This window comes from Xyrauchen texanus, chromosome 17, assembly GCF_025860055.1.
Source record: "Xyrauchen texanus isolate HMW12.3.18 chromosome 17, RBS_HiC_50CHRs, whole genome shotgun sequence".
Classification (NCBI taxonomy): Eukaryota; Metazoa; Chordata; class Actinopteri; order Cypriniformes; family Catostomidae; genus Xyrauchen; species Xyrauchen texanus.
In genome coordinates, this window is record NC_068292.1 from 37,258,236 (window position 1) to 37,284,486 (window position 26,251).

A 26,251-nucleotide genomic window follows, 5' to 3' on the forward strand; every position below is an offset into this window, starting at 1 on the left:
AGAATTGCAACTTAAATGCAGATGCCGGAAACACGTTTAAATGAGAATTGATGCCAAGGGCCAAATTAAAATAAATGGGAAATTACTTGCAAAAAGGGCACTTATCAAGTGAAAGAGGGCGTGTGCTTGAGTACCACTTGGGGTCTATCTGTGCATGTGACTGCCTACCTGAGTTTCGCCGACAGTTCGACATAATTCACCTGCATGTGAATGTGTGAATGGCCTTCGGCTGCTGATGGCCCATGAATGAAGCAGCATATCAAACACCAGTGTGAATGGGCACTTAAGAGTTTTAGAGTAGATTTGGTAACTGCACACCAGTGTGTTCATGTTGACGGGTCTTAACGGACTAAAGAATGTAACCGGAATTAGCTGTTGGCCTCAAAGTAGGTGGAGCACCGGGTCACATCTACTGATGACGTGGGCCAATTTAATATGAAGGTGTTTAACATCCGGTGTGAAGTTTTCCCAAGAGTTGTCGATCGGTTTCAAACCACTGAAACTTTCTGGGCCAATTTTGTTTGAAAAGACGTCACATCCATTCGTTCTTCGATTTAGCTAAATCGATAAATAGCTAACTGTAATATATCTCGGAATGACACATGACTAGAAATGTTGTAGGACACAGACATGCGGAGTGTGTCTCTCGTGGAACACACGCATGTAAAGAGTTCTGACTCTCCTTTCTGCTTCATCTGAAAAATCTGTTTGCAAGAATAGTGCCATCTATGTAAAAGCAAATTACCTCAGACCATCTCAGGAGGTTCTCAAAGTTTATTTTGCTTTAATTCCATGGAGTTGTTCGTGCTTAACATGCAGCGTGAATGCATCTGCAGGTTCACTTTATAGCCTACATGAGTATACAGCCTAAACAAGTTCACCTTGAACCTAAAACTGATTTAAATTATCATCAACATTATTATTATTATTATTACATTTATAATTGTCTTTGGATACTAATTTTTTCAAGTAATTTTTCACCTGTTGGAGACTGATACTTGCATGATAGCAAATGGAAGGGTGGTAATATAAGATTTTTTGACCATTTCATTATTTTAATTGTCTTTTCGTTTCCTTGAAGTGCAATATTAATTTAGAAATATCTTTAGTTTAAGTTTTCCAGTTTCAATAAATAAATGACATTTTTAAAGCAAAATCAATAAAACAAGAATATTCACAGATCCTTCTGATATTTTCTCATAAAAATATTGTGAACATATTTGCATATCGTCCAGCACTAGTAATAGTGAAGCACCACCAACAAGTAAGCACATGTTGCAATTTATTTTGATTAAGGCCCACGATAAATTCAGATCTTACAAGTATTTAACAGATCACAGCACTACATTTTCAGCAAGTTTGTTTAGCTTTTGTAAGCACAATGATTTAAGTTTAACCTGTGGATGGTATATGAACACAAGTAAGATTAAGATGTAGATTTATTCTTGGGTCATTTGGAATTATCCAAGATTAAAAATTCAGGGACCTAGAACCATAGAGTCTAACAAACTAAGTTACAATGGAAATAAACACACAACAACATGCAAATCTAAACAAAATACTACTGCAATTACATTTCAGTACACGACCGAAGAAAGACAGACCAGACAGACAATATGCTCAGAGCATATTCTAAACACAGAATCCAAAGCCCCCGGAACGAACTTTAAGAGAGTTACCCTCAAGTGGAAGTCGCTGGCAGATATCATTCAGAGTGAAGCTCTACAAAAGCAAGCAAGTGAAAAAGAGAACAGAAGAGAGAAAGATAGAGAAAGCCTGTGTCAGAACGCTTAAGTGAAAGAATTTGGTCTACCTGTCGTATTCAGTATCATTTTATGTGTTGGATCCAGCATGAATCATTATAAGAGATCCCCCTACAATGGCTCAGCATCTAGAAGTGTTACACACCATTCGTCCAGCTCTATTCAGTAGGTACAGTGCAAAGATAAAAGAAAGCATCTTACTGAAAAGCCAGCAAGTCTCAGCCTGAGAGGATTCCCATAATTAAGAGTGGCAAGAGATTAAACCTGTATCAGCCAATTAGTCTCTCGACTCTCTCTGAACAGACCTCTCTTAACATTAATGAATGTATGCTACAATGGGACACAGGGAGTAGTTGGGTTCCCTTTACAGAAATTAGGCCATTTCTATAAATTTCATTCTCTGGTTTTCCAACACACATCAAAACACTTTTTGGCCAAAAGTATGTGGATACTCACAACTCAAACATTTGTGCTTGTTAAACATTTAATTTCAAAGCTATTGGCAATAATAGGGAGTTGGACATCCCTAACAGCTTCCACTCTTCTGGGAAGATCTTTCACTAGATGCTGAAACAGGGCCATGAGGATTTGCTCCCATTCGTTTCAGAAATAAGAGAATCAGTGAGGTCAAGCACTGATGTTGGGGTATGTGGTTTGACTCCCAGTTTGTGTTTCAATTTAAAGTGGGGTTCAGGCCTGGGCTTTGTGCAGGCCAATTAAGTTCAACAACACCAGACTCAGTCAACCATTTCTATACAGCTCTTGAAGTGGTGCAGTACTTTAAATTATAAAGAAGCCTGAATTACACAGGACTCCCATTTTGAAATGTCTGCGTTCCCATTTGTGAACACACTGACGCATGATTCGCTGATAAAGTGACCGATTCAAACAGCTAACCTGAGCTCCTGAGTTAAAACCCTCAGATATGTTTGGGTGATTCATGAAAGACTCGGTTCAAGAGTTATTTTGGTCACGACACTCTCGCTCTTGATTTGTTGTTGAGTGCAGTGAGCTCATCACAACAGAACGGGTGAAAAGTGACTCGAGACACACTGGTCCGCTCTAAAGATATATTCAATAACTCACAAGATGATATCTGACAAAACCACATATGAACACACACAACCTGACTTTCGCCAATGGCGAACAGATTTAAAATTATTGTCGCAATCAATTATTTTTGGTCATATTTGCAACCATATTAGGTCGCAGTATGGAGCCCTGCATGTTAGAACAGAAAAGGTCCCTACCCCAAACTGTTGCCACAAAGTTGACATTCTCTAGAATGTCATTGTATGCCATAGCATTAAGATTTTTCTTCACTGAAATTAAGGGGTCAAGACAAACCTATTCAAACCTATAGAAGGTATCCACATAGTTTTATCACCATAATATTCTTCGGTCATTGGCTGTTACGGCTGCTAGCATCACCGTGACAACCACGGTGGTAGAGTGCCACCGGTGGTTATGCGCGTGATGTAAAAATATCAATTTACGTAAAAAACCTCACGAAAACATGAAATAAATTCCTCATATAAAGTATTTTACAGAGTATAGTAAACTATTAGATCCTTAGTAACGGTGTTGTGAATAGGGTTGCAACGGTATGAGATTTTCACAGTATGATAACAGTCTCAGAAAATATCACGGTTTCACGGTATCACAGTATAACACAATTACTATTATCAGTGAAAACAGAATTGTTATTTTATTTATTTTTGAGCAAACACTTTATTATAATTGAAACCATTCATTTTATTGAAATGTTATACTTTTAAGAATGATGCAGTGTCCACTCTTGGTACATATGTATAAAAAAAAAAGTCTCCCTTTTGAAAATAAATAAATAAGAAAAAGAATTATAAACATGATAAAAATGTAATGTAACTATAACGTTATATAACTAAAGCATGTTAGTTTACATGTTAGCATAGCATGTTAAATGAACTACTAAATGAAAAATAACATCAGCTGTGAGAGCTTTTGTAGTAATGTCCTATGATTATTAATAATTAACATACTGCTCCTGTCTGTACCTTTATCTCAGTGCTTCTCAACTGGTTTTGCTTCAGGACAGATTTTACATTGGAAATCAAGTGTCGACCTGCCATAGATTAAAAATAAAAACATTTCCTTTTATGTTGCATAGTTTTGTTCATGGTTTTCCAGTACAAGGACATGCATAAAGTGTCATTATTTTGGTTGATGATGTCAACAACAAAATCTACAGGAATTGTCTCACCCCCTTTTAAAAATTGAAGAGCATATTTAATTATATGAGCCAATTGTTATCCCGTTTGTTACCGAATATTACATATTTATACACATATTACACAGAAGGAAACATTACCATGGTTAGGTCAGTGTGCTAGTCTTAAATAATAGTAATAATAATAATAAATTAATGTATTTATGAAAAATAAATACTAGCTGAACCACATCTTGAAACTTTAACTACAACTGCCACTGCTGATGTAAAATGAGGTCTAATAGATTCTAACTTTAGATTATTTCATATGAAACTATAACTTAGTTTCTATAACTTAGTTTCTTTTACTCATGTAAAATTCTGAAACAAATTTGTAAAAGGTGATGCGTGTAATTATTAATATTTTTAACTATTTTGGTAAAGGGGCCACATCGGGCTTAAAGTAGTGCATAGGGGGCCACATTGTATTACTTCTGAGATACAATGTTCTGCATTGATTTGGTTTCTGTATCTTTTAAGCCCAGAAATAGTTGTGCACTGAAGTGTATCTGTTACTAGGGAGACTTTTCTGCTATTACCTAAAGTATTATATTGCTCTACAAAGGTAGATACTTTTCTATCAGGCATTAAAAAAACTGAATAATGGCTGAGATTATAAATGTATTTTGCCATCTCTAATTCCCTGCTAATTTATTATTCAGTTTTAATAATAATAAAAAAAAAGAAATTTATAGAACTTTTAATGTTTGTCGTAAAGCGGGCGAGTATACTTGTTTTTTTTTTTTTTCTAAAACTTTACCCGTTTACATGCTAAAAGAGCCATGGTTGCCAGATTGCACAAAATAAGTATAACATTAGGTGGAATATTTCCAATTTGTGCAAGTATAAATCTCAAACTTGGGGTGTTTCTTATCTGGCAACCCAAGCATGTTAAAAACTTGTGGAGATGCGTTAGGTCCCAATGCAAGTTAACTGAAATATCCAATGAAAAATAAAAACGCTTTTACAATAAATGAGCCGCGGGCCACATTAAACCATGTGGAGGGCCTGATCCAGCCCAACTTGGGCGGCCACCGAAATATCTTCAATGGGAGAACCATGGCATTGTTCTTTCCCTGCTGTGAATAGACCAGTTGAGAAACACTGCTTTAACACACACACACACACACACACACACACACACCCCTCGCTTTGCTTCTCTCAGACATTTTCTCCGCTGTGCGCTCGCGTGCGTGTCTCAAATTGACATATATAAATAAAGGAGATGCACACGCGCATGTGAGATTCTCCGTCCGGTTGCATTTTTTTCTCAATACTTAGATAAGCAAATGTACATGGTACGATAACAGTCAAATTTCAAACCGTGGTATACCGTGAAACCGGTATACCGGTGCAACCCCAGTTGAGAATTCTTTATCCTAGGGACTTCTTAATTTTGCGCTACATACAACATTATGGCAACGGATAATTATAGGATACACATTTAGCGCAACTCAAGCAAAGTGCACATCATGACTGATCAGTAACTAGGAGAATCAACCACATGTCCATTCATCCCCGACTAGTTACAATCCCCGAAATTCCTTTACAAAACTCATGCAAAGGAGAGTATATTCGTGATAACATGTCAACAAACAACATGAAACAAATGGCTCACACCCATTTATGCGCTCTAGAATCTGCAAAAGTGATCTATCCAGCTAAAGGTATCTATCCAGCTTTAGTTTTCGAATTTCAGTGAGTACAGACAGACTGACATCATCTAAATTTAAAGATATTAGGCTACACTTTGATTTTATTTATTAAACATTTTATTAATATTTTATGTGCAATCTCTTTGTTTAAAATGGATGAGTTGCAACAAACAAAACATTCTTGCAGTTTTATAACACCCAATTACTTTCTTCCGTAATAAAATCTTTTTGCTTCAGTTAATGCCTTGGGACTCTCTTCTATGGTTGGGTTTAGAAATGGGGTTTGGGGAAATGGTATAAAATTAAGCAGCATGTACAAAACTTCTGACAGGTGGAACTTGCACATTCAGTTATTGCACGACTTCAATTTCTACAAATTCATATGAACGAACTCGTAAGATTTCATATTAATTTGATATCAGCACGACTTCTCATGAGAGCAGTTGGAACAAAGAGTGAAGGAAAAGGAGCCAATAAACGCATGAAAAATGCAGGATTTAGGAAATCCGTCAACACAGTTTAAAACGCATCCCAGATAGCTATTGCTTATGAGGATGCCAAGAGTGGCTACTTTTAAGAATCTAAAAGAAAAGATAGTTTTGATTTGTTTAACATTGTCAGAGAACTAATAATAGCTCAACCCATCTTCAGTGTCTATGCCCTTTAAACCTGTATAAGGAATATTACATGACTCTTATTTATCAATGTTATGTGCTATTTTATATATTTTCCTATGCCAAGTCATGTTTTTATAGTGAAATTCAGTTACTGACAATTATGATGACAAAAACCAGAGCTAAGCTATTTATCGTCACACTCTGCAAGTGACACAAATATAAAATAAAGAAAGAAATCAAGCTTTAATTGTTTTCGTATCTCCCGGGCCCCCCTATCTGGGTCTCAATTACAAACTGTGGCTGTATCTCCCACTGACAGAACTGGGCCAAGTGCAGGTTCAAGGCCATGCAGACACAGAGAACAATCTCATTAGATGATTGAGCCTGATCGTCTGCAGTCTGCTAAGAGACACAATGTCATGTTCACCATAACAGTTTCCACAGAGCTCAAACCATACTCGCTCATCAAACTCTCTTCACCTTTTAAACAGTTCCTCACTGATAGTGAACTTATGTAGTATGAATAGACTAAGCACACAAGAGGAATAATACAGTTCTCTTAAAAAAAAAAATGTAAAAGTGTCCTCAGCCCCAGCCATGCCCTTAACATGTCGCAGTTTCCACGGAGCCATTCGACAAGCTTAACATTATGCAAAACTCCTAAAAAAACCACAACACAAATGGTACAAAAAAAGAAAAATGACTTTGTCTGGCCACACCTGAGGTTGTTTGAATTTCATCTTTGTCTATGGAAATCCTTGGCCTTTTGAAAGTCAAAAGATTAAACAAATGGAGGAGAGAACTTTATCCCGTGGCCTGTGTTGAAGGGCAGTCTAGATTTTTACTCCGTACATTTCAACAAACTAAAGCCTTCAGTAAGCATCTTAGGCCACGTATAGAAGAATAAGTTTTTGTTTGAAAGCGCACCTTTTTCTCTATGATGTGGCCTTCCGTCCACACGAAGACAGCGTATTTGTCAGCGAAAACTGCGCTTTTTAAAACGCTCTCCCTAGTGGATCAATTTTAAAATGCTGTCTTCACGTTGTATGTGGACTGGGAAAATGGATATATATATGAAAACAATTACGCATTTGTCGTCATGTAATCCATTTAACCAAAACAATCAAGATGCCGACCAGTGTTATAGCAGCCCTGTTATAGCAGCCCTGACATTGCATTCCTTCAAAGGCGGGAAGTTTCCTCCGAGTTGGTGTCCGGCAGCGTAACATAAGAACAATTGCGTTTCAGACCGTATATGCAACGTCAATTTTTAGCATAGGCAGTAAGGATATTTAAGCGTTTTCATACGTTTCGGTGTGGACAAGCAACTTTAAGAAAATGCTTGAAAACAGCAGTGTGTCGAAAAAGGAAAACGCTGCATCCAAATTAATGTAGACGTGGCCTTAGAATCTTTTAAATACTGTCCATGCTGTAGAAGCTTATTTTGTTTTTCCAAACAAAAGATTCTCACAAATCCCCTTGCTATATAGCACAATTGAGAAGTGAACAGAAGAATCATATTAACAATAGAGTCAACATGGCATAATGTCATTTTAAGGCCCCAGGGCACGTCCTAAAATATTGAGAACAAACAGGTATGACATAATTTAGGACAAAAAGAAAGTTGCTTTGAAGTTCATTTTGGTGGTTCATAACAGCTTGCCAATATTTATTTAGTCAGCTAAGATCAGTCAACATGAACACACCAGTGTGCAGAATTATCATCAAGATGGTGCATCATCTGTACAATCTTTCGAGTAGATATTTTCCAAAAACATGTCTTTTATTTTGTTTAGTTAGTCTACAAAATGAATCAAATCCACTAAAATACTCTTCCCACAAGTGCCCATTTACTAATGTGACATCTGCAGTTGAAAGCCATTTACACATCTGCCCAAAGTGAGATATGCCTCACTTATCCAGGGTTTTTCCTATATAGAGAATGAGGCGGCCGCCTCCGACTGTCGACGAAACTCAGGCAGGCAGTCACGTGAACAGATAGATCCCAAACGGTGCTCAAGCACCTGCCCTCTTTCACTACATAAGTACCCTTTTTGCTAGTAATTTATAATTTTTTCATTTACATTTTAGTTTTTATTTAAATTTGGTCTTTGGCATCAATTCTCAATAAAACGTGTGCCCGACATCTGCATTTAAGTTGGAATTCTGCGAGACCACACGATCCCCAGCCCCGCCCCCTCTTTGTTTCGGTTCATTTTCGTGACGCAGTCCAGAGAGACGTTCACGGAGACGGCAGAAAGCGCATCCTGTATGATTTCTTTATTTTACAAAACCACAATGTTTTGCTGTTATTGTGAGTGTACACAAATAAAAACTAAAGCCTTTATAGTTTTGAATGATGTCTTACTCTTACATCATGATGTCTCACGCTGTTATCAGGGAAAAAGTCAGGTGATCGCGCCGGCTCATCCGGTGACCACAGAGGATTGACTTGCAGACATGAGAAATAGAAAGCTTGAATTGTCTACTTTTAAATTAACCAATTTATATCGAAAACTGTCTATAAAAACGCATGTTAGTCTTGAATGGCCCAGTCTGCATATGGTAAACACTATTTGGTCATGCATAGATTACAAATTTTGAGAGTATTTCTTTGGACCCTGGGGTTTATTTTGTATAATTTATTGCTGTTGCACTCATTCCATTCTGATTGCCATTTATTGGTGAAATGAGTTTATTAATGGCCTGAGGTCAGAGGGTGGTATCTGACATTCCGAGATCAAGTGTAATGCCTCTTTTGCAGCCATTTCTGCTTTTTTTATTTCCTGCCAGAACAATATGTCCCAGCACCCAATAAAGGATAATTTTGAAATCCTTCTTCTGTAATCGATGTATTTTAGTCAAAATGTTTATGATTATGGGATGATCAGTCTCCATGGATTCAAGTGCTTGAAGGCAAGACTTTGAGTCTGAAGCGATTAACAAATTTCGTCCTCTACCCTGCTCAATGTTTTCCAGTGCCAGTAGCAGCGTAATACTTCTCCAAGTATTGTTCAATACATATTCCAAAAGGTTTGATCGCTTTAGGTCTAGCTTCATACAGAGAAGAACATTCTGGTTGGAATACTGGTGTATTCATCAGATTAATTAGAAAAGTAAAAACACACCTCTCCCAAACAAGCTGCACAATTAATGGTTTAGTTAAAATCCCTAAGCTTAAGTATTAGCAACAATAATAGTGACAACTCCCTTAGTAAGCACTATAAATCGGAATACAAAGCAAATAACTCCTTAAGATGTTAGTGACCATATTATATGGTGTAAAACCCTTTATAAAGCAAGAGTTGAATTTAGGAAAAGAACAAAGCCATCTACAATGGAATAAGACCAGAATCTGAGACCATATGATTAATACAAAGTAATAATAAGATTGAAAGTCATTTCTGAGAAACCGTGTTGTTGAAACATGAGCAGAGCTTCCAACAGAGAAAGTACTTTTTTTCCACCTTCCAAATCCAAGGTAAACAAGGGACTAAATATCAAAGCACTCGCAGCTCAGCAGTGGGAAATCGAAAGATTGATTCCATTTGTGGAAATCCCAAACTAAACTTTCAGTATTGCATCACAATGTTACTTCAAAACATGTTTCCAATCCGTTAAACTGTTCCGCAAAGATTTTAGTTAGAAAACTCAAGTCCGAGTTAATCATTATGATCAGAGATTGTGAACCAAACAGCCGCCCACTCAACACAGCAAGAAACCATTAAAGACAAAGCAGAATGAAACATTTGAATCTTCAATCTGTCAAGCAAAGCTAATGGGAGCTTCACAGGAAGTTAAATGTGCTGTTATATATAGATGAAGCAGGGGCTGCTGGGACAGAGGGAGGTTTATAATCTTCCTCCTGGCTGTCTTGACAGGGCCTGCAGGCTCTCTGGAACTGTTAAGATAGCAGAAGGATGTCAGTTTGCAAGTGCACCAGACTGAGCGGTGGAAAAAACAGAGAGAAACAGAGAATGGGACAGCGGGATAGGGGGAAATCCAGTGAAGTGAGGCAGATGGTTCACACACCAAACCTTTAACACACACATGGAAAGAACAAATACAACATCCTCATCCACTGGCTGAATGGACTGTCTGACACCCACTAAACTCTTCCTCACCTCCTTGATCACACTCAAAACACCCAGCTTTCCGGGAAGAGAAGCATTGCACACAACTATGTCTTAATTTGTCCTTCTTTTACTGACAAAGCACTCTGGAAAACTTGATTCCAAACTACTAAGTTGCAGTATTCCGCTGTCAATTATTTTTGTATAATTCCAATAAAACTATATAATTGACCATTGTGCCAGGAAAACGACTTTACAACAATGAGTTTACATTCAATATAACCTCAAATCAATATTTTGTCAATCTATTTATTTAGCAAGAAGCCATGTAATAAGGGGGAAGAGTCATTATCGCGAAACACAAAAAGACCTCTCCACTTCACATCAGGCAGGGCTCCAGACCGACTAAAACGGTCACAAATGAGACCAAAAATAATTGCGACAATAAACTTACAACCTAGTCGCCATTGGCAACAGTCGGTTGTGTGTGTTCATATGCAGTTTTGTCAGATATCATCTTCTCAGCTAAGTTTATTAAACTTCTGATTAATGGATTTTCAGCGGTCTTCCTTTTCTTCAGCTTTCTATCTAAATTGAACAATTCTGTGATTTGGCGACTAAAAACAGCCATTTGGTTTCTTAATGTTTCAGTTTAGGAGCCCATGGCTGCCAAGTAATTTTTTTAGTCTGGAGCCTGGTCAACCGGGTCTGGTTTTATTTTACATTTATGTTCACAAGTGTTACTTTTAACCAGCCACATGCACTCAAAACCCTCCACTGGTTTTTTGTTTCGCCACAGGTGTGATGGAATACACACTAAGCCAAAGTACATAAATATAATAATGGTCTAACAATGTGTCCTACAAGAATACTGTGTAGATCATATTATGCAAGCAACAGCAACTTGCATAATTGCGAACTACAGTGACTTCACAGTCTGACACTAGTGGCATGCGATGACAGTGACAGTAAAATAAAACCCACTAGACTTCCTGCCATTGTATCTAATCAAGTCTGATGGCTTTAGGACTCAATGAATGTGTCATGAGCATTTTTGGGGCATGAGGTTGGTAGATTTGAGGTTTTGTGACACTACACCTGCTCTTGATAAACTGCACAACTATTCAAGCAGGATGAACAGGACTGCCACTCCTGCAACTCACAGCAGGGTTGCAGTCACTAGCACACCCATACTTGTGAAAACCTATAGTAAACTACACCAAACAGTGGCAGTGAACTTTAAACAGAGTATTAGTGAATGACAGCAGGTTGGCTTGAGGAGCAATTTACTACCTCTCGTGTGATGCTACTTAGTGGCCTGTTTCGTGAAAGAATAAAACAGATCCTCCTCAGTGCTATTTGTTTAGCTAGAGATAACATATAAAGATGGAGATACAGCTTTAGCTGTATATATAATGGAAAATAAAATGAAATGTTTGGAACCCGGACATAACAATAAAAAAAAACAAATGGATCAAATAACTGACATGTAACTAACTAACGGGAGGATAGTTGGCAAAAACGCATGTTTTGGTGCATGTGCTAAATCCGACAATAACAAACAAATTCTCTCTCTCTCTCTCTCTCTCTCTCTCTCTCTACTCACTCACACACACACACACAACACTACACTACATAGGTGAGTCGTATTACTACTATTCGCACTTTCGATTCAAATATAAAGTTTCTCCAGGCGCTCAGATAAGCAAATGCATACAAATAAACCTCATGCAGCCATCGCCAACACCAGTACACGCCACCGAAGGAGCAGGGATGTTTTGTCCATTAATACACGGTTAACTGGTTATACTGGTGAGCACATTGACAGCACAACACATGACGGCTGACCGTAAACCTTTTCCCTTCGCTTTGAGTGGCCGGTGTGTCCCTGTACGTCGCTTTCCGTTACGGTGGTCGCGCTCCGATCGCGAGCCGCGACAACACGCGTTCTGCTAATGTTTAAATCACATCACCGGGGTTTATAATTATGTTTTCACCGTGTTCCGTTGAATAGGTTCACACATCACGCATTGTGGAACAACGTCTAAACAACTGGGGCTTTGTCTGAGGTTAGCAGTGGGGCTTTTAAAGCCCTATAAAGCCTTTGATGGAAGCCGGAAAACGGAAAATAGTTTTTTCTTTAAACTTACCAGCGGGTCCTTTTTCTTTTGCATCTTCCGTGAGAGCGTTCGTCGATTCTGTCTGACGGCAGCTGATGGCGTCACCACGCAGGAAACGTAAAAGGGGGCGGGCGACGGAAGGAGATCTGTTAATTGTCGATAAGCCTAATATGCTGATTGCAATCAATCATAGAAATTCAAACCTGAGCAAACAAGTTGTTGATGCAATGGCATTGATGTATCTTTAACAATAAATTATGATCTAAGGATCTTTGTCTTTCTCTCTATCTAAATGTTCTTAATAATATAAAAACATATAATATTATAATATAATAAGTTGTAGCCAATATATACAACGATCAAGCCACAACATTAAAACCACCTCCCTAACATTGTTTAGGTCCCACTCGTGCTGCCAAAACAGTGCCAACCCTATATTCTCACCACAATTGTACAGAGTGGTTATCTGAGTTACCATAGACTTTGTCGGTTTGAACCAGTCAGACCATTCTCTGTTGACCTCTCTCATCAACAAGGCATTTCCATCCACAGAACTGCCGCTCACTGGATGTTTTTGTTTTGGCACCATTCAAAGTAAATTCTAAAGACTGTTGTGCATGAAAATCCCATGAGATCCGAAGTTACAGCAACCCTCGATCCAGCCCATCTGGCCTCTACAATCATCCATGTGATTATCTAATCATGTGGCTGCAGTGCAATGCATATACTCATGCAGATACAGGCCAGGAGCTTCAGTTAATGTTCACATCAACCATCAGAATGGGGAAAAAATTGATCTCAGTGATTTGAACTGTGGCATGATTGTTGGTACCAGATGGGCTGGTTTGAGTATTTCTATAACTGCTGATCTCCTAGCATTTTCACACACAACAGTCTCTAGAATTTACTCAGAATATTGCCAAAAACAAAAGCATCCAGTGAGCGGCAGTTCTGTGGTTGGAAACACCTTGTTGATAAGAGAGGTCAAGAGAGGACGGCCCGATTGGTTCGAAGTATACGGTGACTCAGATAACCGCTCTGTAAAATTGTCGTGAGACAATTGGGGTGAGAATAGCATTCTGAGATGCGGTTTGGCACTGTTTTGGTGGCGTGAAGGGGACCTACTCAATATTAGGCAGGTGGTTTTAATGTTGTGGCTGATTGGTGTTTTCTACCTGTCAACAGTAGTTTATATAAGTGCAAGGGTTTTCAAACCAAAAATTAAACATTCACATTTTATATGGAAATGATATGCTTTTTTTTTTATTTAGAAGTGTCTTTTTTCTATTGTAGTAATGTAAGATGTAAAACTCCAAGGGGGAAATCATTTTCAATTCAATTTAATTTATTTGTATAGCACTTTTCACAATAAAAATGGTTACAAAGCCACTTTGAAGATAATAGTGAATACTTATTTATTTTAAATAAAAAAAAAATCAATAATATATTAAATAATATGCATATTTGTTTTTAAGTCATATGTTTTAAGACTATGCTATTAATAGAATAAATTATTTGTGATTTGTTTTACTTTTTTAATAAATGTAAATGAATCAAAACTATGAAATAGCACAAACGAAGTATGATTATTATTATATTTGAATAATGCTAATATAGTAGGCCTATATTATTTTATGCTGGGCACTTGTTGGTTGCTTGTCTGCTCTCCAACTCATCCTTTTTATTATTGATTAATTAATTTGTTATTTATTTATTATTTTAAATAAATTCGCAGGCATACATTTCATTTTTATATACGAAACTAATTAGCATTAAAGCATATGTATTTGGATCAAAATGTTGTTAGTGTCATAAGCGTGCAGTCTGTGTAAAAGGAACAGTGCCATCCGCAGCGCCCTCTAGGAAAGAGGAAAGACGGCGGCTAGTGGAAGTTCAACACGTTACCAATGACAACTCTTCAAACAAATATCCCAGCCCAGCAAACGAACTTAGTTGAACATGGAAATTCGATTTAATATAGGCCTTTCATGAGTGCTCGGATGAAAACAAAAATAGGTTAAACGCAATGTTTTAGTCTAGGTAGTAATTAGAAAGGTTTCAGTTGTATATTATTGACTCTTGTTACATTTTGCATTCTAGATATCGTGAACTTCATCAGTGTCAAATGATCTTTTGCTATTGGAAATATGAGCTCCCCGCTTTCCACGCTGAGGAAGAACAGACGAGTTCCCCTACCAGACATTGAAAGCGAAGGGTAAGCGCGTCATTAAAATGCAATGTTATATGTAAAATATTGAAAGTTATACCACTGGTCTGTTGAATGCTTGATTCTGATTGGTTGACACGACGTTCTAAGGCGTGCAATAATTTTCCAGTAAACACACGGTAATGAAGTCGGTACAGGTCTTGACCGCATCCACCTGTTCCACCTGTCATAAAACATCAGTTTTAGCACAAGTTAGGCTATTTCTGTGTAGAGTCAGCTTTGCTAGTAGAGATCACAGTCACCACATGCCCTGTGTTTTTATAAGAACGAATCCTGCATGTGCCTGGAGCGAATTTAAATTATTTATTATAAAATTTTGCAAATGCATTGTCATTTGGTTATTCATTTTATTTATGTACAGTAACTCACACTTACATGATAAAACAAAATGTTTTCTTGATATTCACACACACACACACACACACACACACACACAATAATTGTAATATTGAAGCATTTCAATTTCATTACAAAATTGCATCACATTGAATTGAATAAGCTTAAATGAAATGAGTGGAAATAACCTTAATTTATTTTAGTTAAACATTACACAATTAAATTTGATGGAATTTGGAAATTGATAAATCTAAAATCATAGGTATATATATAAACTCAGCAAAAAAAAAAAAAAGGATTGTACCTTTTTCAGGATACTGTGTTTTAAAGATAATTTTGTAAAAATACAAATATCTTCACAGATATTTATTGTAATTAAACAATGTTTTTCATGCTTGTTCAATGAACCATAAACAATTAATGAACATGCACCTGTGGAATGGTCGTTAAGACACTAACAGCTTACAGACGGTGGGCAATTAAGGTCACAGTTATAAAAACGTAGGACACTAAAGAGACCTTTCTACTGACTCTGAAAAACACCAAAAGAAAGATGCCCAGGGTCCCAGCTCATCTGCGTGAACATGCCTTAGGCATGCTGCATGGAGGCATGAGGACTGCAGATGTGGCCAGGGCAATAAACTGCAATGTCCGTACTGCCTAAGCCTTTGTACAGGGAGACAGGAAGGACAGCTGATCATCCTTGCAGTGGCAGACCACATGTGACAAGACCTGCTCAGGATCGGTACATCCGAATATCACACCTGCAGGACAGGTACAGGATGGCAACAACAACTGCCGGAGTTAAACAAGGAATGCACAATCCCTCCATCAGTGCACAGACTGTCCACAATAGGCTGAGAGAGGCTGGACTGAGGGCTTGTAGGCCTGTTGTAAGGCAGGTCCTTACCAGACATCACTGGCAACAATGTCGCCTATGGGCACGAACCCATCTTTGCTAGACGAGACAGGACGAGCAAAAAGTGCTCTTCGCTGACGAGTCACGGTTTTGTCTCACCAGGGGTGATGGTTGGACTCAAATTTAAGTTTATCGTCGAAGGAATGAGCATTACACCTAGGCCTGTACTTTGGAGCGGGATCGATTTGGAGGTGGAGGGTCCATCATGGTCTGGGGCATCCTCCTCCCTCATGTGGTACCCTTCCTGCAGGCTCATCCTGACATGACCCTACAGCATGACAATGCCACCAGCCCATACTGCTTGTTCTGTGCGTGAATTCTTGCAAGACAGGAATGTCAGTGTTCTGTCATGGCCAGCGAAGAGCCCGGATCTCAATCCCATTGAGCACGTCTGGGACCTATTGGATCGGAGGGTGAGGGCTAGGGCCATTCCCCCCAGAAATGTCTAGGAACTTGCAAGTGCCTTGGTGGAAGAGTGGAGAAACATCTCACAGCAAGAACTGGCAAATCTGGTGCAGTCCATGAGGAGGAGATGCACTGCAGTATTTAATGCAGTCTTGCATATTTTTGTATAGAAGCACCAGACTTGAGCAATCCATCGGCAAAGTTGTCACGGGGACTTTCGTAGGCATACATGGGCTGTTTGAGTTTTTTGCAAAATCCTCATTTCCAACAAATGGTAAACGCTGAAATCAATGTTTATATGGAGACCAACTGGTCCTCAGTATCTTCGGTGGGCATATCTTGGGAGGCACTTAAGGCAGTTCTTAGAGGTCTGATCATACACTATGCCTCGTTCATCAAAAAAATCCAAAGCACGAGAACTTGTGGAGTTGGAAGGGGATATTAAAAGCGCAGAGCTGAAGTACCGAATGTCGTCTAATGGCCTCAGAGAATCGACCCCATTGAAATACAGATATAATATTATTTTGTCATGGAAGGTGTAGTTTTGGCTATTCAGGGCAAGATAGTCATACTTTGAGTCGGGGACAAAGCAGGGAAGCTTTTGTCTAGATATAATAATGCAGAGAGTTTCTTTCTACCATTACTTAAGTGAAATCTGCTGGTGGTAAAATATTTACGTACCTCGGCCAGTGATATTTATAATGCTTTTAAAGAATTCTATCTTGATCTCTATAGTTCCACGTCCTTGTCTACTGATGAGAGATTAGAAATTTTGTGGAACCATTAGAACTCCCTAAACTGACGATGGAGCAAAAAAATTGTCTTGATTCTGAGATAACCTTGGAAGAGTTTAGCAAGGTAATTAAGGCCTTGCCTACAGGCAAGGCTCCAGGACCAGATGGATTTGCTGCTGAGTTTTTTAGATCTTATGCTACAGAGCTGGCTCCTCTTTTGTTAGAAGTTTATAAAGAGTATTAAAGAATGAAAAGCTTCAGCCAACCATGACACAAGCCCAGATCAGTCTGATTCTTAAGATCCAAGTGAGTGTAAGAGTTATCGTCCAATTTCCCTGATCCAGCTAGACGTTAAAATATTGTCAAAGATTCTGGCTAACCGATTAACTGATTATTCAGGGTCGTAGCTCTTCTGATAATATTTGGCATTTCATCAATATCATGTGGTCAGTGGCGAATTATCAGACTCTGGTCACGGCCATCTCACTTGATGGCGAAAAGGCTTTTGATATGGTAAAGTGGGATTATCTTTTTAAGATTTTGGAAATATACAGATTCAAGAATACTTTTATTGGATGGATTAAGTTACTTTATAGGCACCCGGTAGCAGCGGTACAAACAAATTAATTAATTTCGGATTATTTTTCTCTGGATAAGGGCACCCAGATTGGTTGCCCTCTTTCCCCATTATTGTTCTGTCTTGCCCTGGAACCATTAGCAGCCGCGATAAGAAGGGAAGATGATTTTCCAGGGATGGTGGCGGGAGGCGTGGTGCATAAGCTTTTGCTTTACGCAGATGATATTTTATTATTTGTCTCCGACCCCACTAGATCTATGCCTTGCCTCCACAGAATTATGAATTCCTTTTCCAAGTTCTCAGGATACAGAGTCAATTGGTCTAAATCTGAAGCTTTGGCTCTGACATCGTACTGCCCAGTAACAGCTTTCCAGCATATGCATAAAGAACATGCACTCAATATAAAAATTATATATAAATTTATAATAATATAAATGTTTATTTTGAGTGCATGTCCTTTATGCATATTGCTCCCTTGTTGAGACTGTGCCATTTTTATTTTGTATCATTAACCATTTTTTTGAACAAACTTTAGTTTAATAATAAACAAAAGAAAGTCAGGAAAAATTATTCAAACATAACATTTTCAAAATAATCAAATAGTATGTCTTTTGTTTGTAATCCAGGGAAAGGGAAAGGAAGCCTTATAAAGAAAGGCCAGAAACTGGTAAGGCTTACTGTATATTTCACAGTTTTCACATCTGTCCTATCAAGCAAATATAATGCAAGATAAACAGGAGATAAATATCAGAGCTGTCTAATCTAAAGGCATGAACCAGCTTTACAGATTATAAATGGCAGATGTCCATTCATGTGATGGGTTCGTGCCTGGTGAATGTAAACATTTAGAAAATAAAATGCAAATATACAGAATGCAATGTGAATTTAATAACACATTAATACAGGAGAAGGAAAAATCGAATCTAACGGACCATCACATTTGATGTTCCAGACTATGATACTGCATTATTCAGAGATATGTTCCCAGAAAACCAGCCAGGTCCACACATCATAGACAATCTTTCTACACTAAGATCAAAGGTCATGCAAAAGAAGAAGGCCAAACAAGGTAACTTGAATGCTTATTAACTGCAATAAAGGTAAACTTGAGATTTAACAAAATCATTTGTGTATAATGTAGTTTCTCTCGAATCCTCTCGACTTTGTGACACAGCTTCTCCCCCGAGTGATTTTGAACTGATGTCGAGCATGATGCAGAAGATCTGTCAGCTTGAGAAAAAGGTCAAAACTCAGGCTATAGATATAGAGCACAGGGTAAGACACTCCCTTAAGTTAGTTTTTGTTTCTTTATAGTCCTCATACAACTCTGATTTGCTATTAGTACCAACCCCATTATGCTGTAATGAATATGTAATCTGAATTGAGTTTCAACAAAAATTATTTACAGTAAACGATACATATGAAGGAGTGTCAAATTATGAGTGTTCACACTCATCAGTGTTATGTTAGAGGTTTTCACCTGTACAGTTGATACTATTCATCAGGTTTCTTGTTCTCTTTGCACTTTATTTCCCAAATTCCCTGGTCTAAAGGCACAAAGAATTGCTGTTCTGGAAGAGAAACTAAGTCTTTTGCAAGAGGAAAAAGGTAATGATTACATGTCAACAAACCTTTGTCAAATTTGCGACAGTATTTATTAAACTTGGCAGGAACTACCATTGAGAATCCACATTTGCAAAACCAGTATAATTAAAACCATTAATGTAAGTAAAGACTTAATTTTAGTATTAAACAAAAAACTATTGTAACAAACTTCAATAAAAAGTTGAGATGGGTAATTTAGGACTAAAAACAATCTGACAAGTTGAAATAACAAGGTGATGTAAAACAGGAGATGTTAAACAGGTGAAACAATCATGTTCTAGTATATAAGGAGCCTCCAAAAAAAAGCCTAGTCCTTAAAGAGAAAGGATGGATTGAGGCTTGCCAGTTTACCAACCTATGTGTCAGCAAATAATCCAACGCTTAGAGAACAATGTTCCCCAAAGACAAATTGGAAGGATTTGGGGCATTTCACCCTCTACAGTGCACAATATAGTTAAAAGATTCAAGGAATCTGGTCAAATCGTTGTGTGGAAAAGTCAAGACCGAAAACCACTTCTGAATGTGCTTGATCTATGATCCCTCAGACATCACTCTCTTAAAAACCATCATTCGTCTGTAATAATATCATGACATGGGCTCAGGAATACTTTGGTAAACCTTTGTCAGCCAACACCATTCACTGCTGCATCCACAAATGCAAGTTAAGGCTTTACTATGCAAATTAGAAGCCATACATCAACACTGTCCAAAAGCACCGCCAACTTCTCTGGGCTCAGTCTCATCTGAGATGAAATGTAGATCATTGGAATCGTGTTTTGTGGTCTGACGAATCCACATTGCAAATAGGTTTAGGAAAAAACAGCCATTGTGTTCTCCGGGCCAAAGATGAAAAGGACCTGTTATTAAGTAAAACTGTTATCAGCATCAGGTCTAAAAGCCACTGTCTGTTATGGTATGGGAGTTTATTATTGGCACATGATGAAGCACATAATATGGCAACGATGGCCTCGTACAATTGCACAGCTTAAGACCTGCATAATGGATGAATGGGGGAAAATTCTGCTTGCTAAACTTAAGAAACTTGTGTCTGCAGTGCCCAAATGCTTAAATCTGTAAATGCTATTAGAAGAAATGGTGATGTTACACAATGGTAAACACTCGACTGTCTCAACTTTATAGGAGTGTGTTGCAATCATCTGATTTATGTAGAATGGTTTTGCTAACAATATACGAAACAATTTGTGCTCGTGTTTCATGAAAAAGGCCCATTATTTGTATTAAATGTTATGAAAATAATGCCAAAATGCAAATAAACTTAATGGTCCTAAATAGTCTTACTTTTTTTTTCAAATGACTATTATTCCTATTATTATTTTAGGGTGGTATATGACTCATGTAACAACTTTTCTAAACATGTCTTTGGCTTTAGAGAAATCTTTAAGTGACGGGAACCAAGATGAAGGAGTGGTTGCAATGTGCCTCAGACTTCAACAACAAGTCTATGAAATGGAGGTGAGGAGCTTTGTGTGATTGTTGTAATATGAATGGTGACGTTACCTCTGAACTGTAACCTACAAAGAAAAAGTATGTGGTATGCGACACAACACTACATAGATTATTCCTATATTACAATGCAAAAACAGGTATTCTGATCTCAACAGATTTCACCTTTGGCTTGAGCTTTAAAATGCAGAATGGTATTTTTCTACCCACACAGAGGTTTCTTAGTGATTATGGAATGATCTGGGTTGGAAGTGAAGAACATGATGTGCTGTATCTTCATGAGACTGAGCAAGCCAAGAATTCAGCAGGTGCTGCCTACATTCACATTGTTTGCCTACAGACTTTATGGTGTAATGCTGTAATGGCACTGATATAAGCTTCTTCCAAGTTTAAAAATTACAGGTGTCTTTGAAAGCATAGTTATAAACTAGTAATGATCTCACACAACATTTTGTGGTACACATTAAACTGTGGTTCAAACTGAACCACAGATCTATTCACAGGAGTTCCTGTGCACAGGAGGTTTGAAATGAACTATGATCTGGTCATGCAGAACATCCAAGAACTGAACATCTTAGCAGGGGAAGGGGAGTCCCATGTGACCGTCATTCCTGGTGGGGCAAAACTCACACAACAGTCCTCCATACCTCTATGGCTCTACAAAAATGGCATTGTCATGTTCAATGGACCATTTCGTTCATACCAGGACCCAACCACACAGGTCTGATTTTTTTACTGCTCAGGACTTCAATTGACTTGAATACCTAAACATTGAATTACAAATACAGTCAGCTCAGTGTAAGGTGTATCACTTTGTCAATCATTGCGGAATTGACTGTATTGTTGCAGGAATGCATGCTAGATTTGATGGATGGGTTTTTTCCTTCTGAGCTTCAGGAAAGGTTTCCTAATGGTGTGCCTTTTCAGGTTTGTACCCTTATCTGACACTTATCAGCATTATCATTAGCAGTGCATGGTAAAGTAAGCATCACTTTTACTAGTGTTCACACTTCAGGTTAGGGATTGCAACAAATCACTAACATCGCTAAGTATTACATTTTGGTGCATAACTTCTTCTAAAATGTATAGATCTATTTTCAAGAAGGGACCAAATACACATGGGACCAGAATAACATAGTGATTTTTTTTTTCTTACTTGGGCCAAGTAAGCAAACCATCTTTTACTTTTTATTTTTACTTAAGCCAGTAAGCAACCAAAGGACATTTTAAATCAGCAGTACAATCTAACAACAATGTGCATGCATGTTCTTGAGTTGACTGACTGGTGATGTCTGTATCAAACAGTTTTTTGGCTCCTTTACCTGTAAAACGTGACTTCTTTTTCTACATCCACCATATTGAGTGTACCCATTTCCCACATTCAATTTAATACAAGTGCTCTGTTTCACGCTAAATAGCCCCTGACCCTAGAAATTTCATAGCAACATGCTTAAAATGACTCGTAACACTGTATCAACCGTTTAGCAATTCCTGAAAACCACCCACAACTCCCTAGCATTGTGATGGCTGGCGAGTTTTGCATGGACAAGCACCCTCAAATTTTCTTCAAAAAGTATAAAAATCTAGTTTTCACTCGATAACTGATTTGTATGTGTGTTTGTGCACGCAAACAAACAGGTTCGTGACAAACGGGATGAGGAGTTCATTGTTCGGCAACTGTGGACTGATTTTCCGGGAAAGGGACAAACTATAGATGGAGGAGGTGGTCAGTCAGCGGACAGTTCTGGACGGGCGAGATCTATAGCTCCAAAACAGACACAGATAACAGGTTTGAATGTGTTAAGGGTATGCTTTCACTTGTAAATTAACCACTACTACATTGTTTTCTGTGTATTCTGACCTGTAACTACCCATAATCACTATTTCTATTTATTTATTTATTTATTTTTACATTTTTAATGCTCCTGAGGTTTGAAAATGAATTTCACATGAACATTCCACATAGTCTCACAATTAATATCAGATCACAAAATCTGCATGAACAATAATTATAAAATGCATGTCACACCGTTCATTTCAACTACCCACATACAGCACAGATAGAAGATTGTGTGTACATCTTGGATTTTAATTACATCTCTGTGTGGCATTTAGGCCAAAAACTGTCCATGGAACAGTTCCTCAGGAAGCTCCCAGAGACTGTGGTGAAGGCAGGGAAAGTGATCAGTATTCGGAACTCTGTAAAGGCCCATCTACAGGTGAGGGGTACAGTTTGTGTCAGGCTTGTTTTGATTTAAGGTTGTTCAGTCCCATTTCATCTGAATCTTTACTTTGATAAGGGCTTCCCTGATGGTGCCAAGAATCATTCGGCAACCATTGTAGAAACACCTGTCCTGCAGGCCCTGAGGAAAAGGTACCATATGGTACAGATACCATTAACGTTGGTGGGAGATTCTGACTTGAAAAATTCACATGTTTCCAACCCATCTTTTGTGATTCAGTGAGGCAGACTCTTCGCTAGCAGCAAAAGACATCACCACGCTCCGGGTGAAGTCAGAGGATGGAGTGAAGATGTTCATCATGAAAATGAACTACACAGAGACCATCGGAGATCTGCGTCATTACTTGGACATGCAAAGGTTGTTTAGATACTATTTTCAGTTTCATTATCATTTAAAGGTACAATTGTAAACATTTAAAAGCAGGGCCACCCGAGCAATAGGAATGAGCAAAGTGTTTAGAAACATATGTGCCGAATTATTCCGGAAGCCCACAAGAGAATTTGGAGGTGTTTGTTGTTATGATAATTTGCTTGATAATGCCTCTCAATTTGTTATTACTGTTTATTCTTATAAGTGTACAGACAATAATTTGAGCCAATCTCTTATCACAGAGGACCAGGTGCTGCGCCATATGACATCATTAGTGCATTTCCACAGCAGTGCTACAGAGATGACACCCTGACACTCCTGTCATGTGGGCTGACTCGAAATGCGGCACTGCTTCTGCGCCCACAAGCTTCAACTCACAGACAGCACGGAAATGCAGAGGGCAAACCTTAACTAACTCTTGACATTTTCACAGGTTAACAAGTGAGGCTCAGACACTCCTGTTCAGTTTATGGACTCCAAATTCACCACAGCCCATTTGTGCCATTCCATAAAAATGTATTATGTGTGTATATATATATATATATACACATATATACACACACACACACATACAAATATACATGTATGTGAGTGTGCGTGTTTGTGTGATTCAGTGAAAATTATTACAGAAAGTGATGAATTATGAAATCTCTCAAAATAAATTAAGGGTGTCCTAAAATGGAGTTTAATTAATCAATCAATTTGATAATATATTTGATATAAAAACAATTCAAAATAATTCAATAACTGTGATAATGTTTTGTAATTAATTAATTTCTTTATCTATAATAATTGATATTGATCATCAAATTTCAGATTTGTTTTATCTATTTATCCATGTTTAGATATTTTAGAATTGATAAAAATGTCTATAAATATTTACTGATTTCTCAAAAGACTATCGAGTGGCACAAATGGGCAAAGACAGACCAACTTCTTCTCACAGAGAGCAAGAGAACTGAAAACAACCTTTAACAAATAGAGAAAAGCCACTCCCACATGACTGGTCAGAAATAAAGATCCTTAAAGGAATGTTCCGGGTTCAATATAAGATAAGCTCAATGGACTGCATTTGTGGCATTGTTGATTAACACCCATATTAATTTAGACTCGTCACTCCTTTTCTTTAAAAAATTAAACAGTGAGGTTACAGTGAGGCACTTACAAAGGAAGTCAGTGTGCCCATTTTTGAACATTAAAATACTTACTGTAATAATTCAAATGTATAGCCACAAGACAAAGGATAAGTGTGTAAATATTATTTAAGTGTGATAAAATCACTTACTAACCTTTTTTGTGTAAAGTTATAGCCAATTATACAGCTTCATTGCCATGATGATGTAATGTAAAAAACTAAAACAACTAAAAAAATGACCATTTAAACAACTTCACAGCTCAAATAATACATGAGTTTTAACAGAAGAATGTATGTAAGTGTCTCAATAAAATTATAAGCTTCACATTTCTGTTTAAGTGTCTCACTGTACCCTTGATTTTTGCTTTTTTTAAAGAAAAGGAGGGACGGGTCTAAATTTATATTGGTGGTAATCAACATTATGCCACACATGCTGTCGATTGAGCTGAACTTGTTTTGAACCCATGAAGATTCTCTTAAGATAAGAACACATTTCTATTGTGAAGAATCAGAATTGTACATACTGAAAACAAATGTTTGACATAAGGTTATGAAATTACACATCTTTATTTTTAAAAAGTCAAATTTAAGACAAATAAATCTACATATGAACATTTAGTGTTATTATAACATTTTTGACATGATGCTTGCCTGGCTAGGTTTGTGTTAAACCTGAAAGAAAAAGAAAAAAAGTAATGCAATGTAACATTGTTCAAACTGGTTAGAGATGGTTTGTAAACCCTAACCAAATATGACAATTCCCCTTTCAATACTCATCACAATACATCTGGTACCACTTTGCAATCCTGATATCTTGGCAGTTGTGCATTACATTAGAGAAAGATGCTTAATGTTTATATTGGTATATTGTGCTGTCAAGCTATTAAAAAAAATCAGCAATTACAGATGACTTCACTGACTTCACATAAGGCACCAGGTGTAATGTTTGTCAGTGCACTTACTAATACAATATTTGCTTCAGATGTTTACTTCATCTGGTGTATTGATATAATGACATCATTCTTTTTACAGTTGACTGAACAAATTATAAACCAGACAGCAAATATATTATGGATTACAACAAAGCACGTCATATCCCTATGTGCTTTTTTTGGCAAGGCCTATAGAAACCAACCATTCAAAAAATGACTTTGTTCATTTGACAGAAAGAGTCTGTTAAATATAGTTCACAGAGTTCACCCAAAAATTTAAAGTCTCATAATTTACTCACCCTCATGCCATCCCAGAAGTGTTTGAATTTCTTCTTCAGCAGAACACAAATGAAGATTTTTAATAGAATATCTCTGCTCTGTAGGTCCATATAATGCAAGTGAATGGTGATCAGACCTTTGTATCTTCAAAAATGACAAAGGAAACATAGAAGTATTCCATAAGACTCCAGTGTTTAAATCCAAATCATCAGAAGCGACATAATAGGTGTGCGTGAGAAACAGATAAATATTCAAGTCACTTTTTACTCTAAATCTCCACTTTATCTTTCACTTTCAGAAGTGAAAGTGAAACTAAACAGGAACTATATGTGACTTTCATATGTAAAAGTGAAAGTGGAGATTTAGAGTAAAAAAAAGCACTTAAATATGGTTCTGTTTCTCACCCACACCAATCATATTGCTTCTGAAGATATGGATTTGAACACTGGAGTCTTGTGGATTACTTCTAGGTTTCCTTTATGTGATTTTTGGAGCTACAAATGTCGGATCACCATTCACTTGCATTGTATGGACCTAAAGTGCTGAGATA

The 26,251-nt window shown here is 37.5% G+C and overlaps 2 protein-coding genes across 4 annotated transcripts in view; one reads left to right on the plus strand and one right to left on the minus strand.

Annotated features, from left to right (window-relative positions):
- LOC127657901 (calcium-transporting ATPase type 2C member 1-like) overlaps positions 1-12,574 on the minus strand; it is a 49,287-nt gene extending 36,713 nt beyond the window's left edge. Inside the window, exon 1 of one of the 2 annotated variants that reach the window (XM_052146872.1) lies at positions 12,507-12,574. In XM_052146872.1, the coding sequence (XP_052002832.1) occupies positions 12,507-12,530 (24 nt within the window). In that variant the 5' untranslated portion in view covers positions 12,531-12,574. Of the gene's footprint in view, positions 1-1,813; positions 1,933-12,506 lie in introns of those variants that run through there. The other variant, XM_052146873.1, reaches the window with a different exon arrangement.
- Positions 12,575-14,399: 1,825 nt separating this feature from the next.
- ubxn11 (UBX domain protein 11) lies at positions 14,400-24,102 on the plus strand. 2 transcript variants are annotated; one of them, XM_052147489.1, is made up of 15 exons: positions 14,400-14,492; positions 14,577-14,691; positions 18,301-18,341; positions 18,627-18,743; positions 18,849-18,949; positions 19,228-19,282; positions 20,670-20,752; positions 20,958-21,051; positions 21,235-21,464; positions 21,593-21,670; positions 22,382-22,532; positions 22,859-22,962; positions 23,044-23,117; positions 23,206-23,343; positions 23,598-24,102. In XM_052147489.1, exons 2-15 carry the CDS (start codon positions 14,624-14,626, stop codon positions 23,764-23,766), a joined length of 1,503 nt encoding a protein of 500 aa, XP_052003449.1. In that variant the 5' UTR covers positions 14,400-14,492; positions 14,577-14,623; the 3' UTR covers positions 23,767-24,102. The 2 variants fall into 2 exon arrangements, with proteins under 2 accessions (XP_052003449.1, XP_052003450.1); XM_052147490.1 differs by having other exon boundaries at positions 14,413-14,691; positions 21,247-21,464.
- Positions 24,103-26,251: the final 2,149 nt, after the last annotated feature.